This window comes from Enhydra lutris, unplaced genomic scaffold (assembly GCF_002288905.1).
Source record: "Enhydra lutris kenyoni isolate GAN:26980312 unplaced genomic scaffold, ASM228890v2 scaffoldscaffold38, whole genome shotgun sequence".
In the NCBI taxonomy this organism is placed as follows: domain Eukaryota; kingdom Metazoa; phylum Chordata; class Mammalia; order Carnivora; family Mustelidae; genus Enhydra; species Enhydra lutris.
Window position 1 is genome coordinate 8,301,917 of NW_019154122.1, and position 17,692 is coordinate 8,319,608.

A 17,692-nucleotide genomic window follows, 5' to 3' on the forward strand; every position below is an offset into this window, starting at 1 on the left:
TATCTGGTCGTGCAGGAGCCTGCGGACAACCGGGAGGTGCTGCCTCCGGTCAGCGCGGCTGAACGATCCTGGCCCCTCCCTGACCACGCCCCTCGGCCCGCCTCCAGGCCTTAGCTCAGCCCTCTCTTGCCACGCCCTCTGGTTTGGCCTCTCCGTAGGAGAGAATTGGCCGGCTTCCTTCTCCTTCCTGCGTGGTCCCGCCCTTCTCCAAACTCCGCCCACTTCCCGCCCCTTCTATGACCGCATCCCCTCTGGAGTCCCCTCTGCTCTCCAGGGCCAATTTACTTAGCCTGACCAAGCCATGCTTTCTGTCCTTTGCAGCAGAGGCACTGTCCCCAGAGCCCGGGACTAGGGGCGAGTGAGGCGGAGCTGTCTTTCAAGAATCCTAGGCTCTGCAGATGCTTCCTTTCCTTTGGGGGGTTCTCTGCCTCTGGCAGGGGGTCTGGGCAGTACCTTGGCCAGCGGCCCCAAGGTCGGCCTCTGAACTGGGCTGCGAGGATTAAAGCTCTCTGAAGACCGCTAGTCCCGCGTTGCCTCCCTCTCCCTGTCGCAGTCTCCTTTTCTACGTGCAGTGCTGGCAACAAACCTCTCTGCCCCCCAGGGTGCCATCTCTCCGCGGACACTTGGTTTACACACATACACTGTGCAGTGTCTCTTCATTATGTCTGCATGCTCTAGAGACCGAGGGAGGGGAGGGACCCTAATCACTCAGTACTGAATGGTCACCAGTTGGTGGGAGAGAGTACCTTGGGATCTGGGCCCTGGACACCTGCCCCATATGCTCAAGGAGGCCTGCAGTGTATGAGTAATAGTAAAAGGGTTTAGTCAGGGGAGCCAAGACACCTCCCAATGGACGTTTACACACTTTTCACCAGATCTTCCCAAAAGCCTGGTCACGTGGTCCGGGGCTGTGGCTAAGGACAGAGGTTGGTTGTTGAGTCAAAGACCTTGGCTTGAGTATTAGTTCTGACACCTATTAGCTGTATGAACTTGAGCAAGTGATTTAATCCTTTGGGCCTTATTTTCTTATCTATAAAATAGAGACATCATAGAGCTGATGAGAGATTGAATGGGATAATCCCCCAGATTTAACATGTACTTGTCCTCATCTGGTAAGTGGGAACAATAACAGGGTCCTGGCCAAGAGTAAATGAATACAATATACCCTGCTTTTCAAAAGTTTGTGTTACAACCACTTGGCTTCCCCCAAAGACCTCTATTAGTACCTGTTTTCACTAACCAGAAGAAATACAGAGAAAATGTTTGCTATTGCGGAAAAAGGGGGAAATAGCATTCAACATTTGTTTTGCAAAGATCCATTATAGAGGCAGCAAACACCCTGAGCGGAGAGCCTGCCCCACCAAGCTCTTCCCCACCCCGCACTAGGCATCTCAGTATCAAACTACTGGACCTTTGAACTGTGTCCGGGAGCATCTGTCCTTTATCTCGATTTATTTTGCCATCTGTTAGGAAGATGTGTCCTCAAGTATCAGAAAAGTCTAAGAGAGGTTATTTTGGGGGTATGGAAATGCTAAAAAACATTTTTCCATATACATTAATGGTAACTGCTTCTTTGTTTTGTGCCATTTTTGGCTTAGGAAAGCTTTTGTAGGAAGGCTCTACTTTGGGGTAGTGGGGAAAACCTGTAAACAGATGTGAAGTGCTCAGAACAGTGCCTGGCACATAGTGTACAATAATTTATTCACAACATGAGTATTGGTATTTGTGTACATATTGGTATTAACACTGAGTGTCTGGCCATTATGGAGCGCTTAAATAAGTGGCAGGTAGTATTAGGAAAAGAACGGCTTTCCCTTTCATGGGCTTGGGATGATTGCATGGTTGCTCTAGTCTCCTTACTGGAGGCTGGTTCTGCTTGGGCTGTTGGTTTATTGAGGGCTCATTCGGTGTGGACTAGAGACCCAGAAGGCTTCCTGGAGGAGGAGGCCATTGGAAATGGCAAGGTGGGTCATTCCAGGCAGCAGGGGAGGACGGGTCATTCATGAGAGCAGTGATGCCGAAAGGGTTGGTCGGGCCGGTCCTCGATGCATCACATCACCAACTTTCGTGATTTCCATCTCTCCACCATGGAAACGAGTGTTCCTATTTTATGGGTGTTGTAGCCAGCTCAGAGAGGGTCAGCAAACTGCAGAGTTCTCAGGGTCCCTGAGGAGTCCAAGGCTTGGAAGTTTCTCTGTGAAGCCACTCCTCCCCCAGCATGTCTTACATTGGAGCAGCTTCAGAAGAGGGGTGAACTGTTTCTTGGGCAGTAAAGCAGTGCTTCCCCCATCTTTAGGACATCGGTCTGGGGTCCTTCAGAACCTCTCCTGGGCATAGGACTCCCATTGTTCCAGCCCCCCTCTTGTACCCCAGACTGGCCAAACCGGTTCTGGGGAAGGGGGGCGGGGAGCAGGCACGTTGAGACAGCCGCCCGCCTGCCTGCGAGGGTCCCTCCGCCTTCGCCTCCCCCCCTCCCCGCCCCACACAATACCCAGGATCGTGCACTGCCCGGCTCAGGGGCCATGCTGACATCGCCCCCTGAGGACCCAGCTGCAACCCCAGAGCCCCCAGGTGGTCTGGAGCCCTGGACCGTGTCGGAGGCTGGACAGAGCTCCCTGGCTGAGGTAGGGCCCCACCCTGCTGCCAGCAGTCCCATCCTCCTCCCGCCAGTGTTCCCAGAGTGAGTCCTTTGTGCTGCCCGCCTGGCCTCCGATCCGGGCTCCCACCCACTTATGGCCTCCTGAGGCTCCACAGCCTGTTTGGCTTGGATCCCCCTTCCAGCCATGACCTTCCACTCGGCTTTATCCCTGAAGGGGCACAGGGGCCATGGCAGGGCCCTATTCCTCTGGGCACTGGGGCAAGGGGGACCAGGGAGGGGGCAGGGAAATCCTGGGCATAGGAAGCGAGAGGTGTTCTCCCTGAACCACAGTAGTATCCAGAGACCCTCTCTGCCAGCCTTGCCAATTGGGTCCATTGTCTGTGTGATTAGCAGTGTCCACCGGATGGGGCCCTCCTTGGTCCCTACTGTCCTTCTCTGGCCATGGAGACACTCATGATGACCTGGGCTTCCTAGAGAGGGCAGCCAAGAGGGACTTTCCGTGTTACTTTATAGATGAGGACACTGAGGCCCAGGAATAGGCTATGACTCACCTAGGGCCACACAGCTGGTAGTGTCAACACTGGGCTTGAACCTTGGCAGGGGTTTTCCCCTGTAGGTTCCAGAATGACCCTTGGCACTAGAATATTCAGTGATCATTTCTGGGGCCGGGAATGACCATGCTACTTGGGGCCAGTTCTCTTCCTGAGGCTTTTTCCTTTTTTTTTTTTTTTTTTCCTAGCAGAGATGAGCTGCACACAATATGAACACAGCTCAACCCCTCTTTGGTCCCGAGCACCGAGGTTGAGTGGGCCACATCTCTGGAAGGCCATAGGGCTGGTATCCCAGCTAGATGGGTCATTGCCTTTTGGTCTGACAGAGGTGGAGGTTGACTCATCCCTGACTTTTCCCCTAGGGACCTGCCTCCAGCCTCCTCTCTACAGAAAACCTACCACCTTCCCCTGGCATTCACCCAGGCTTCTCCTCTAAGCTCTTTTTTTTTTTTTTTTTTAAAGATTTTATTTATTTATTTGGCAGACAGAGATCACAAGTAGGCAGAGAAGCAGGCAGAGAGAGAGGAGGAAGCAGGCTCCCCGCTGAGCAGAGAGCCCGATGTGGGGCTCGATCCCAGGACCCTGGGATCATGACCTGAGCCGAAAGCAGAGGCTTTAACCCACTGAGCCACCCAGGCGCCCTCCTCTAAGCTCTTAATAGGGGGGTGCTCCTGCCCCAAGGCTTCCATGTTTTTGCTCATTTATCCCTGTAACTCAGGAGGGTGTGGGGTGGTGTGCTCCCTGCCTTCCAGGGGCTTCCCAGATCCAAGTGGAGAGGATCTCCCAGGATATAAGGGAGCAGAAGCACGTGTGTATTCTTGCACATGGGTCCTCACAGAAGCAAATAGGACTTCTATGTCGAGAACTTCAGAGTCCTGGAGAGAAAGAGACTTCTCTGGCAGGCAGTGGTCCCGAGTCTCCTTCCACACGCTCCTACAAAGAACGGTGGGTCTCATCCTCACTGACTCAGTTTCCCCATCCGTGGGATGGCCCATGCCACCTGCCCGACTAGAGAAAGACTAATTACAATATTCAGGAGAATGACTATCAACTACGGAGCTCCTACCATATGCAAGGGGCTTTACACGCGCTGTCATTGATTCACACATTAGTGTTTTAAAGCTGGTATGAGTGGCCTATTTATCAGATGAGGAAACAGAGACGTGCTCAGATGGACAGAGGTTTAAGGTACATGCTAAAGTTGTCCCTGTGGAGAGGGCCTGGCAGAGTAACTGTCTCTTAGGAGCAGCCCCTCCCCAGGCAGGGACTGAAGAGAGCAGGGGAGAAGCTGTGCAGATAGAGTGGTCCCTCCCCCCACCCTAGTCCTCTCCTCCATCCCTCCCTCATCCCTCGGTCACTGACACTGTCACTGTTTCTCTCAGGTCAAGATTTTCTCCCTATCCATGTTTACTGGGTCCCTGGCTATTTCAGATGGAACAGTTAGCCATTACTTCCTCCAGGAAGCCTTCCTGGAATGCTCAGGTCAAGTTGAACCCAGCGCTGATGGTTCCTCTGGTTTGGCTCCTGCCAACCCCGAGTTGTAACTGTTCTCATTTTTAGCTTCCTCACTAGACTGGCAACGCGGTGGGCCACAAAATGTTTGTCCATCTGTCTCCGTTTTTTTCCAGGCTTTGCATCTGTCTCTGAGTATCTGGTCTATGACATTTTTGGTATCTCTGTCTCTCTGTCTCCATCCCTGGGTCCCTGAATGTCTCAGCATCTGTGGTTTTCTGGGTTTGAGTGTTTTGGGGTCTCCCATGCTGAGATGCTGCCTAAAGGCTCTCCGTATCTCTGGGTCTCTATCTCTATCTCTGTCTCCTGGGTCTCCTTGCCTTGCCAGGCTGGGCTCTGCTCCTCTGGCCAGAGGGGGCCTCGGGGGGGGGGGGTCCTTGCTGCCCCGCCTGCCCACAGTGAGGCCAGGCAAGGGTAGGCCCCCGCCCAGCCCGCTGCCTGTTCCCTCCCTCCCTCCCGCTTGCCTCACCACAGGGTTTGATGAATCAAACTCTTTGTCTGGGTGGGATCTCCCCCAGCCGGCTGGGCCGAGAGAGGGCTTCCCCAGCCGCGGGGAGCAGGAGCAGAACAAGATCCGCAGCGGCCCTCGGCTGGAGAGGTGAGGGGCTGCGGGAGGGCAGCTGGTGGAGGGCCGGGGGAAGGGCTGTGGGGGCTCAGATCCCTCTGTCATCAGGCCTGTCCCGAGGCTCCGGCAGACTCCTTGGGGATGACTTCCTGCCCAGAGAGGACCCAGTCAGCCTGGCTCTATCTGGGGCTGAGAGCCCGGGTAGGGAAGAACCCCTCTCTCGCCCCAAACTGGGGAGCTGGGACATCTCCCTGCCCTTCTCCCGGGAGGGCCTAGCCTGATCTGGGTGGTGGCCCGCCTGCCAGTCTGTGACCCTCCCAGCCAGCCTGGCAGGGTGTGGGCACCACTCAGCGCTGAAGGCTGCAACTCTGGGCATGGGAGCAGAGGTTGGGTAACACCAAAGCAAGGACTTCTGGGCCTGTGTGTTTGCGTTGGTATCTCAGTGTGTGAGTGTGAATTGAACAGGAGTGTGAGAAAGCTTGAGCAGATACATAAATATCTAATGGGTCAGCGTGTGTGTGTGTGTGTGTATGAGAGAGAGAGAGAGAGTCTGTGAATATATGTAGTTGTGTGAAAAGTGTGTGAATGTGTAAGCCTGTGAATATGAAGTGTCTGAGTGTACCCATGAAAGTGTGTATGTCCATGTGTCTCCTTGGAAGGGAGCGTGTGTGCATGTGCATGGAACCTACACGGATTGTGTGACAACGTATGTATGTGTGTCTGATCATAGGTCAGTGAGAGTTGAAAATGCTCGAGCTGGTTCAAAGCACAGACTCAGAAGCCAGACTGCCTGGGTTTGAATCCTGGCTCCCCCATATGCCAAGTAACCTCTGTGCCTCCCCTACCTCACCTAAAAAATGGGGATAAAACTAGCGTCACCTCAGGGTGGTGAGGATTAGATGAAATGACATATATAAAGCACTTGGCCTGCCATTCAGTAAGTGCCCAGGAAGTATTAGCTGTGACTATGCGATTAGGTGTGTGAGTGTGCTTGAACAGATGTGTGCGCATGTGTGTACACAAGGGTTTGTCCAGGCCTCCAAGACAAAGGTGGCTTGCTGGCCAGCCCTCCTGTTCTGTGTCTGCCTCTCATACCTTTTCCCCTGCAGGCCCAGGTGGGTGGCAGAGCAAAGGAGGAATGGACTGTGGGCCACCTGCCACCCTCCAGTCCCACCTGGCTGGGAGACGTGGCACTGACCGCCGCCCAGTAGCTGTGTGCCAGCAGGAGAGTCTGTCCTTTGCAGAGCTGCCCAGCCTGCAGCCCCCGAGCCCTGTGTGTCTGGATCTCTTCCCTGTTGCCCCCGAGGAGCTTCGGGCTCCAGGCAGCCGCTGGTCCCTGGCGACCCCTGCTCCTCTCCAAGGGCTGCCATGGCCACCATCCCCGGAAGTCCCAGACACTGAGATCTCCACCAGTGGGGGGCTGCGGCCCAGCAGAGCTGGCAGCTGGCCACACTGTCCTAGTGCCCAGCCCCAAGCTCTGGAGGGACCCTGGAGTCCCCAGCACCCACAGCCACAGCGCCGGGCCAGTCACGGCTCGGAGAAGAAATCTGCTTGTAAGTCACTCTGAGTGAGGGGGTGGTGGCCTAGTGGCACAGATAGGGGAGAAGTTGAGTGGCTCTTTTAAGACTCATAAGCCCCAGCGTTCCCCCAAACAGGCAGGACAAGTGGTAGATTCTAGTGACAAGAGAACTGGAAATCAGGGAGGACAGGTGACTTCTCAGAGGCTGCACAGCAGATGAGTGGCTGTCCTGGGCTCTTGGCCCTTTGCCCACTGCAGTCAGGCACTCTGTTCTCTCTACTAGCCCTCTTGTTGATCCCATTTGGGGATGGGGACCAGATCCTGGCCAAAACACTGACCCTTCCCTCAGATGCTCCGGGCCACAGGGTAGCAACAGGGAGGAGTGGAGAGAGCGCCCAGCGGATGCCAGCCAGTGCGCTCACCCCACTTCCCCACAGGGCGCAAGATGCGGGTCTATCAGCGTGAAGAGCTCCCTGGCAGCCCCGGTGCCCATGCTGTCTTCCTGGAGCCTGGCCAGGCAGCAGAGCAGACCCTGAGCACAGAGGAGCCTAGGCCACCGGAGCTGTCCGTACCCTCCAGAGTAGGCCTGGAGGGGCCTGAGCGCAGGCGCTTCTCAGCCTCGGAGTTGATGACCCGCCTGCACTCTTCCCTACGCCTCGGGCGGAATTCAGCAGCCAGGGTGCTGACCCCAGGGTCAGGCACTGGCACAGCTCGGGAAGGTATCAGCTTCTCCCCTGGGCCCTAAGAGCAGGCCATGAACCAGATGCAGCATGGGGCAAGGCCCACACCTGAGACTGGGTGGTCAGCTGCAGCGTGGCACCCCAGCGCCCAGCGCCATTCTTGGAGCCACCCACCCTCAGCTCTCGCCCTCTCCAGGAAGAGCATCTGGAAGGGAGTCGCGCAGTGTAGAGATGAGGGTGGACGGTTTGGTGATGCCAGCCCCTGTTGACCCGAGCGGGTGCCATAGCGGCTGGCCCGAGCCCAGGTACCATCTCCCACTGCACGCTCGGTCCGAGGAGGGGTGCAGGTGAAGAAGGGCCCTGACCTTGTCCGTTTCCTAGGCTGGACACGCCGGAAGAGCTGGCTCTGGGGTCCAGGAGCTCCAGCGAGCGGCGCCAGTCACGGTTTCTCCTTAACAGTACGTGGGACGAAGGGGCTGGGGGCGGGGGGTTTGGAGAGTTGAGAAGTTGGGATCTTGGCGAGAAGGAGGGAGAGCCGAATCTCAGGAGCGAGCACAGTGGCCAGCACGCAGTGGGTGCGCAAGCAGTGTTTCTGGAAGGAGTGAGTGCGTGAGTGAACGCGTTCACGGTGTCCCGCTACCCGAACCGTCCGAAAGGCTCGTTTAGTGAGGCGGGCTCTCGGGGAGCCGGGCAGGAGCCGGACCGGGCAGGCGGGCGCCCCACGGCCCTCCCCCGCCCCTCTCCCCGCCCAGCGGTCCTCTACCAGGAATACAGCGACGTGGCCAGCGCCCGCGAACTGCGGCGGCAGCAGCGCGAGGAGGAGGGCCCGGGGGACGAGGCGGAGGGCGCGGAGGAGGGGCCCGGGCCGCCGCGCGCCAACCTCTCCCCGAGCAGCTCCTTCCGGGCGCAGCGCTCGGCGCGAGGCTCCACCTTCTCGCTGTGGCAGGACATCCCCGACGTGCGCGGCAGCGGCGTCCTGGCCACGCTGAGCCTGCGCGACTGCAAACTGCAGGAGGTGGGCGCCGGGAGCCGGCGGGGCGGGGCCGGCGGGGCTGCCGGCCGGGAGGTGGCCCTGGGGCCCGCAGGGGGCGGGGCCACAGAAGGGGCGGGGCCCGGAGGACGGGGGACGGGTCCCCAGACTTAGCGGGGCCTGGGGCCCAGGGGTACCGGGCCAGCGGGACTGCACGCTGCTGGAGGTGGGCGTGGGACCCAGCGGGGAAAGCGGGGCCACGAGAGGGCGGGGCCGGGGGGACCGTCTATGCGAAAGGTGGGTGCGAGGACCTGGGGGTGGCTGCTAGCGGGGACTGAGCCGCCGCTGGAAGGAGGGGTGGGATCAGGGGTGGGGTCCGGGGCGGAGCCAACAGGGCCGGCGGAGGGGCGGAGTCAGGCTGGGCCGGCCGAGGTGGGACCGCGAAAGCTAGGACCAGGAGGGGCGGAGCCCTCTGGAGAGAAAACGCCTAGTGGGCGAAGGACTGAGAGGGCCCGGCTGGCGGGGCAGGCCCGATGGGTGGAGCTAGGGGTTCCACCTCTCAATCGAGGTCTTCCGTTGAGTTTGAACAAAAGCGCGCGGCCAGAGGTGGTCCCCTTCACCCGGCAGGTACTAGGTCATCGGAAGTGGGGCTGGGACTGCAGGGGGACCGGGAGGGAAAGGCGGGATCGGAAGGGTGGGTGGTGAGTTCACAGTGTCTGAGGCGAGCCGGTCCAGCCCTTTCCATCCTGCCTCCCCCTCACTCAGGCCAAATTTGAGCTGATCACGTCCGAGGCCTCCTACATCCACAGCTTGTCGGTGGCCGTGGGCCACTTCTTAGGATCTGCTGAACTGAGCGAATGTCTGGGGGTGCAGGACAAGCAATGGCTATTCTCCAAACTGCCCGAAGTCAAGAGCACGAGCGAGAGGTGAGGGAGTGGCATGGTCAGGTGTAGTGGGGGCGGGGACAAAGCCTGTGACTGTCCGGGCTCCCAGGTCTGGGTTCTCGCCTTGACCCTGACCCTGACCTCTCACCGGACCCCTCAGGTTTCTGCAGGACCTGGAGCAGCGGCTGGAGGCAGATGTCCTGCGTTTCAGTGTGTGTGACATTGTGCTGCACCACTGTCCAGCCTTCCGCCGAGTGTACCTGCCCTATGTCACCAACCAGGCCTACCAGGAGCGCACCTACCAGCGCTTGCTGTAGGGCTGGAGGCTCTGAAAGGCGGGCGTGGGGTGGTGGGGGTCGGAGATAAAGGGAGTCTTAGGCGGTAATGGTTCCTGAATAGGGCTCTCTGACCAGGGTCAGTTTAGACCCCACCCCAAAGGGCAGGAAGGATGTGACAAGAAGACACCTGAAAAACCAAGAGGGTGGCCGGGGTCATGGATCCTGGGGGTTCATAGGATCTATGAGCCCATCTGTGACCTCAGGTCCCTCCCCGTCTTCCAGCCTGGAGAACCCCAAGTTCCCTGGCATCCTGGCTCGCCTGGAGGAGTCTCCCGTATGCCAACGTCTGCCCCTCACCTCCTTCCTCATCTTGCCATTTCAGAGGATCACCCGCCTCAAGATGCTGGTGGAGGTACGTGGAGGGCACCGGGCTACAGTGAGAGCTGTGGGGGGCATGGTGCAATGCCTTCAACAGACCCTCCTGGGTAACCACTGGCGGGCAGGGCTATGGGTGGAGGTCCCGGTCTGCCTCACCACACTGACCTCACCTTCTAGAACATCCTGAAACGGACAGCACAGGGCTCCGAAGACGAAGACATGGCCACCAGGGCCTTCAATGCACTCAAGGAGGTGAGCTTGGCTCTCCAGGACCCCGCCCCCCAGATCCCCGGCATATCTCGAAATGAGCCCCAGCCAGCAGAGCCTCTGGTTCCCAGGTGGGAGTCTGAGGCTGGGCTCTGGGAGCCGGGGTTGGGGGACCACAGATGACTCACACACGGCCTCCCCAGCTGGTGCAAGAGTGCAATGCCAGTGTGCAGTCCATGAAGAGGACAGAGGAGCTCATCCATCTGAGCAAGAAGATCCACTTTGAGGGCAAGGTGCACACCTGCCGCTGGCCGGGTGGGGTCCGCCAAGGGGCCACTCTCGTTCCGTCCTTCCCCAGGCACAGCAGGCCGCTTCCTCACCCCCCACCCTCTCCCCTCCCCTGTTCTGTGCTGTCTGCCCTGCTGTCCGGGGCTTGACCTTTTCTCCCCCTTGCCTTCCCCATCCTTCCAGATCTTCCCACTGATCTCGCAAGCCCGCTGGCTGGTTCGGCATGGGGAACTAGTGGAGCTGGCACCACTGCCCGCAGCTCCGCCTGCCAAGCTGAAGCTGTCCAGCAAGGCAGTCTACCTGCACCTTTTCAATGACTGCTTGCTGCTCTCCCGGCGGAAGGAGTGAGTCTAGGCAGGGTGCGGGAGGTAGACCGGAGCCAGGTCCCTTCTCCCTACTGTGAGGCATCACTGGGCCTGGAAGCCCCTGTCTGTGCTGCTGGGGCACCCTGAGCCTTGGAGGCTCCCCTAGAAAAGGCAGCGATGTGAGGCCAGTCCATTTTCCAGACCTGAGAACCAAGGGCTAGGCTGTGTGCAGAGGACTCAGTGGTGCTCTGAGCTTAAGACGAGTAGAGCAGAGATTAAGAGCACAGTTCTGGAGTCTCAGCTCCGACCTAACTCATCAAGATAATGGCCAACATTTACTGAGTACCTGTCCTGTGCCAGGCATGCTGTGTGCATAATTTTTTAAAAATGATTTTATTTATTGATTTGACAGACAGAGAGAGGTCACAAGTAGGCAGAGAGGCAGGCAGATGAGGAGGGGGAAGCAGGCTCCCTGCTGAACAGAGAGCCAGATGCAGGGATCCCAGGACCCTGAGACCATGACCTGAGCCAAAGGCAGAGGCTTAACCCACTCAGCCACCCAGGTGCCCCCGCTGTTTGCACTAGTATCCCCAATCCTCTAAGCATCTGCCTGGAAAGTGGGCTCCCTTGTTATTCTCAAGAGCATGGATCTAGTAAGTGCAGGAGCTGGGAGGCCAGGTCTGTCTGATGTCGGATCCCAGGCTCTTAACCATTGTATTATCTTATCTTCCATCTGTAACACAGAGACTATCATGTAGGGATACTCAGTGTGATAATAAGAGGGGGAAAGAGCTTAACATAGTACCTGGCACGCAGTAAACACACACTCAGTGTTAGCTGTGATTGTTATCAGTTTGGGATAAGGGAGAAGTCTTTCTGAGTGAGGTAAGCCTTCAGACTGGATGTGATGAAGAAAGGACTTCTTAGGCTATGGGAAGGGTTCATTCCTGGTTTATTCATTCATTCACAAAAGTGTCACCGAACTCCTGTTCTCTTCGAGGCCCTGAAGGGTGCTAGGGTCATTTCTGCCTATAGGAGCTCTCAGGACAATTAAGCTATATCCTTAAAACCACCTGGTCAGGGTTTTTAGGGGAAAGGTGCACTCCTACTGTAGCATCCCCTGGTATGGGGTGAGAATCTATAAACATTCAAAGAGGAAGGGACATTTGAGCTGGGTTTTGAAGGATACATAGGAGTTTTCCAGGTGGAGAAGGAGTTTGGGAGGATATAGCAAAGTCACAGTAGGGTATAATAGCAGAGTGTGTTTGGGGGAGGATGAAGCCTAAATATGGCTAGATTCGTAGAGGGGAAGGCCAGGAGAAGGAGGTGGGGTTGTTGAAAGTCATAGGACAGAGATTGTGCTTGCTGAGGGCCATGGGGAGCATGGAGAGTTACGTAGACGAGTGACATTTTACTCCTGGCCAGTTTGGAGGATGGACTGGAAGGGGCGAGACCAGAAGCTATTACAGATTGCCCAGATGAGAGTAGATCCACCCCAAAATGGTAGGGGGTCTGTGGGACGCGGATTCTAGGGACAGTCAGGAGTTGGGTAGGATGGAGCTGCTGGCAGGGTGTGTGGGGAGAGGGAGGGAAGAGGCTGGAATGATGGCTGAGTTTCCTCCTGGGCTACTTGATGGAGTCTTTCCCTGGACTGGGGAACAGTGAAGGGGTCTGGTTTGGACTGGGAGATACTGACTTCTGTTTAGACGGGTTGAGAAGAAGGGACCTGTGGGACATCCTTGACCCACTCCACTCCCCATCCTTCCCAAAAGTGTTTATTGAACCCAAATGATGGGCCTGGCAGTGTGGAGCACTAGGATAGAGTAGCAAAGGAGAGACATAGTTCAGCTTCAACGTGGTCCAAGAGTCAGACACTAAGCAGCACAGGGATCTCATCCGAGGGGCGGCCTGTTGGCTCTTTAGAACAGGGACTCAGAGAACCTTAAAGCGTGCCCTGGGACAGGGACTAGTTTTGTCACCTTTTTCTTCTGCCAGGGAGTCCGCGAGAATGGCACTCCCCGTTCCTTGTGGGGACCTGCGGGCTTTTAGGGAGGTGATTGTCTTCCGAGTTTCCCCGGGGAGGGAGCCCAAGGGTGAGCGGGCTGACCTCACCTGCCCCGGTCCCGCAGGCTAGGGAAGTTCGCCGTGTTCGTCCATGCCAGGATGGCCGAGCTCCAGGTGAAGGACCTGAGCCTGAAGCTGCAAGGCGTCCCCGGCCACGTGTTCCTCCTCCAGCTCCTCCATGGGCCCCACGCAAAGCACCAGTTCCTGCTGAGGGCCCGGACGGAGTGAGTGGGCTTAGGCGTGGGAGGCGAGGACCCCTGGGCGGGCACAAGGCCTTGCGGTGTGTGGTTGTAGGACGGGGCCTGAGGCAGGCCACAGGTGGAGCTGGCGTCCAGCGGCTTCCAGGCCTGCTCTGTTAGGTTCAGAGCTGGGTGGGGCCCGGGCTTGGGGACAGACAGGGCTGTGGGGCGGGCATGCCCTGAGCCTGGACACCATGCCCAATCCTCCCAGCCCTGTCTCACCACCCTGGCCCTGGGAGACTGCACTTTGCACATTGTGACAACTCAGCCTCCCCCTCCCTAGAAGTGAGAAGCAGCGATGGATCTCAGCCCTGTGTCCCTCCAGCTCCCAGGAGGATAAGGAGTTCTTCAGCGAGGGCCAAGGTAGCAGTCTGCCTACCCCACCCTGCCTCCGGGCCCACATCCCCCTGGGGTTGGGTCCCTCACTGCTCTCCCTCTTTCCTCCCATCCTGGTGCCTTGTTGCTGGCAGAGCCGGCGGGGAGAGAGACCAGCCAGTCTGGGGCCATCAGGGGCTGCCATGCAGACCCTTGAAAGAGCGGCAACATTTTCATAAGCCAGGCCGGAACCCCGCCCTCCTTCCCAGTGCTCAGGCGGTACCTGATGGCAAAGCCTTTTGTGTCCTCCCATTTCATCCCCACACAAACCCATCTTACCAGTTAGAAAACAGAGGTTCAGAGAGGTTAAAGTGACTTATCCAAGTTCACTGGACTGGTAAGCAGCAGAGCTGAGACTGACGCCCTGATCTGTCTCTACTTCTGCCTCCGCCTCTGTTGCAAAGGAGCAGGAACCAAAGTGGCTACAGGGTGGGGTGGGGCGGGATGGGGGATCGGCTCTGTTGAGCTAGAGGCTTCTCTCTGGGGTGTGAGTGAGGCTGGTAAGCCAGAGTGTTGCCCAGTCCGAGAGGGACCCTGATCCGGCGGACACCAGGCTGCAGCTGAGGGTTGCCGAGCAGGGGAGTCAGGGCTCAGCTAACGAGGGGAAAAGGAAAGGAGCTTGTTTCTACCCATACTTGTTCCTCATCAGGCCTGGTGTTGGCCACGTTTATACGCATTTAGTTTACTTAATCCTCCTGATAACCCCGTTGGGTAGACTCATTTTCTCATATCTGAGAAAACAGGCTCAGAAATGTTAAGTAACTTGCCCAAGGTCAGACAGGCCAGTGGAGAGTAGAGCTGGGATTCAAGCCAGGTCTGGCCCCAAAGCCTGTGGTTTTCTCAATACTGCCAGCCTGTCTCCTGTGGTAGAAAGAACCGAGGGCCAAGATTGAAGCAGATTCTCTGGCTTGGGCTAAGAGAATCTCTGTTTGAGCTCTGGGATGAGCCTCCCATTCCTGAGAGGTGGTCAGAGAAGGCCCCTGAAGGAGGAAGAGGGGCAACCATGAAAAGATTTGGCGGGGGGGAGTTTTCCTGGGAGGAGGATAGGCAGTGCAAAGGCCCTGAGGCAGGAGGGAGCTCAGAATGTTTGGGGAACAGCAGGGCAGCTAGTGTTGCTGAGCTCCATGAGCAAGGGTTGGGTGAAGGGGAGAAAGGAGGAAGGGGGGCCAGTGAGGGCACAATGCCAGACCATGTAGGACTTTATAGGCTGTGGGGAGGGCTTTGGATTTTACTCAGAGGAGTTAGAAGCCCCAGAGGGTTATAATTGGTGGGGAGGTGATGTAACTTGACTCCCAGTTGAGAACGTCGGATTAGAGGGAGCCCTGGAGTACCAACAGGGGCATATGAAGGGACCATTAGTGTTTTATGGGGAGTGTTTGGAGGCAGGTGGACCTTGACCTGGAGGTCAGCGTCAGGGTGTTAGACTGAGCTGGGGAGGTGAGAGCCCTGGGCAATAACCCAAGCTGGAAGGGGGACTGGATTCACCAAGGGCTTGTATTTAGGGTAAGAGAGGAGGGGGTGGCCAGGGTGGGCAGAGGGAGGCACAGAGAAAATGAAGCAGCAGCAGCCACCCTCTGACCCCTTTCCTTCCTCCTTCTACCCCTCCCCGCCCCCTGTCATCCTCCCTGGGGACTCCCTGACTCTCCCTTGGGCTATCAGACCGCCCCCAGGTTCAGTGCGTCAGGACATACAAGGCTCTGCAGCCAGACGAGCTGACTCTGGAGAAGACGGATATCCTGGCTGTGAGGACCCAAACCAGTGATGGTGAGAGGGACCTCCTGGGAAGGCCTCCCTGATGGGACCCACGTGGGCAGGAGGTAGCTAGATGGCTAAAATATCACAGGAAAAGGTTGTGCAAGTGTTGATCAACCACAGCATGTAGGAATCAAGTTAGACAAGAGGAGGAACTTCCCTCTTCTAAAGCTGGAGGATTCAGAGTGACAGATGGGGAAGAACGGGAAATACCCTTCTTAGAGGATGTCAGGAAAAACAGGTCAGAAGTTCATCTACTAGACTGCTAGAGGCAGGGTCCTTCCTGGAACTGGGACGCTGGGATGAGGTCACCTCTGCCCCGGGGTGCAAACAAGGCTTGCATCAGGGCCTAGGCTTTCCCTGGCAGACCCGGCCCTGGTGTCCCTTTGATGCCACTAATGCTGCTCCTGGCCCGTGTGGCTCTAGGCTGGCTGGAGGGGGTCCGCCTGGCAGATGGTGAGAAGGGGTGGGTGCCCCAGGCCTATGTGGAAGAAATCAGCAGCCTCAGTGCCCGCCTTCGAAACCTCCGAGAGAATAAGCGGATCACAAGTGCGCCCAGCAGACTGGGGGAGCCCCCCGCATGATGGGTGGGACGCCAGCTCCGTGCCCAGCTCCTGGACAGGTCTGCAGGGACCTCTGGTGTCGCATGCCCCAGGCCACTGCTGGTGTTCCATGGCCTGGTGTCCGGAGTACAGCCCGTCCTCACGCTCCTCCCAGTCCGCTTTAGGGCCGACACCAGTGTCTTCCTCTGGCATAGGGACTGCACAGGTGACCTGTGATATCTGGCAAGGACTGGGGCTCACTCCCTTCATGCTGCCTGACTCTTGGTCCCTCTGGCAGGGACCCGGCTGGGGACAGCTCTGGTGCTGACGGGTGCTGGGACATATATAGAGAGATGTATATATATCTGGGGTCTTCTGGCCAGAGCCTGCATGGGCCCTGGTGGCTATGACTTTTCTGTAAATAAACTCCCATGATGCCTTGGCTTGGAGTCTGCAAGCTGTCTGATGCTGCCCCCCTCCAGCCCCACTTCCTCTAGCTAAAGGTCAAGAGGCTCTCTGGCTGCCTCCCAGTGGGGAGAGCTCACCTCTTAACTGGAGGAGGGGACGACAGGGCTGGGTGTGAATTAGGCTGCTTTGGGTGGCAACTGACAAGATACTGGATTCAACCAGTCATAGAGATTGAAGACACTTTATTGGCTCTTGTGTCTGTTTCTTATAGCTGCTGTAACAAATGATCACACACCAGGTGACTTAAACCAGTAGGACTGTATTCTCTGACTGCTCCGGAGGCCAGCAATCTAAAGTCAATATCGCTGGGCCAAAATCCAGGTGTCAGCAGGGCAGGACTCTGTCCTGTAGTGGGGATGTCTGCCAGGGGAGAATGGGTCCTTGCCTCTCGCAGCTCTGGTGGCTGCCAGCTCTCCTCAGCTTGTGGCCACACCACTCAGACTCTGTCTCTGGGGTCACACTGCCTTCTTCTCTGTGTGTCTGTGTCAGAGCTACCTCTGCCTCCCAAGGATAAGGATACATGGATTTTATTTGAGGTCCACCCAGATAATCTCTCCATCTCAGAGTCCTTACCTTAAATCCCTCCTGAAAAATCTGTCCCCCCTCCCTTGTTTATCATAGAGGATAACACTTACCAATTCTAGGGACTGGGAAGCAGATATCTTTTAGAGGACCATGTCTCAGCCTACCACAGTTCTCAAAACTAAGAAGTATATGGGCAAGGTGGGCTTCAAGCAAGGCTTGATCCAGCAGCTCCTGTGACATCACTGAGGACTCTGTTTTTTCCATTCTTCTACTTGGTTGTCCTTGGTATTGTCTTCATCCTAAGGCCTCCAGGGGCTTCTTCATTCACATCCCAACATGGAAGGAGGGTATTTTGTTTTTAAAAGATTTTATTTATTTATTCGACAGAGAGAGAGAGAGAGCACAGCTGAGGGAGAAACAGGCAGAGGGAGAGGGAGAAGCAGGCTTGCTGAGCAGGGAGTCCAATATGGGGCTTGATCTGAGCTGGACCCCGGGTCATGACCTGAGCTGAAGGCAGAACCTCAATGACTGAGCCACCCAGGTGCCCCTGGAAGGAGGGAATTGTCTTTGTCCCAGCATTCCCTGTCAAAGTCCGGGGATGCTTTCTGACTAGACCAGCTTAGGTCATGGGGCTACCTCTGGGCTGATCACGGTGGCCAGGGGGTGGTGTGTGCTGAGAGACCTATCCTAGGTCATGTGCTTTAGCCCTGGAGTCAGGTTGGGGACCTACCTTTCTTGGAACCCCATCAGTTCCCATGTGGAGTCTGATGGCTGCTGCACAGGAGAGGTAGTTTCTGGTGAGGCCAATGAACGTTGAAACCCAAATCACCCAGGAGAGTAGAAACACCAGGGAATGAGCTTGAGATGCGAACACACCTGGGCGGACCAGAGCATCCTTCACCTCTCAAAAGGAGGTCATGGGGCAAAGAAAACGTGAGCCAGGTTGGTCCTAGAAGGCAAACATGGGCAGATGGGGAGCCACTCAGACCCA

The 17,692-nt window shown here is 57.0% G+C and overlaps 1 protein-coding gene across 1 annotated transcript; it reads left to right on the forward strand.

The window, feature by feature from the left end:
- The first annotated feature begins 6,365 nt into the window (after window positions 1–6,365).
- On the forward strand, window positions 6,366–16,152 carry LOC111154762 (Rho guanine nucleotide exchange factor 19). Its single transcript, XM_022514655.1, has 15 exons — window positions 6,366–6,780; window positions 7,184–7,465; window positions 7,623–7,731; window positions 7,808–7,884; window positions 8,179–8,441; window positions 9,162–9,322; window positions 9,441–9,593; window positions 9,841–9,970; window positions 10,114–10,188; window positions 10,347–10,436; window positions 10,615–10,775; window positions 12,866–13,024; window positions 13,323–13,402; window positions 15,074–15,178; window positions 15,593–16,152. Exons 1-15 carry the CDS (start codon window positions 6,366–6,368, stop codon window positions 15,748–15,750), a joined length of 2,418 nt encoding a protein of 805 aa, XP_022370363.1. The 3' UTR covers window positions 15,751–16,152.
- Window positions 16,153–17,692: the final 1,540 nt, after the last annotated feature.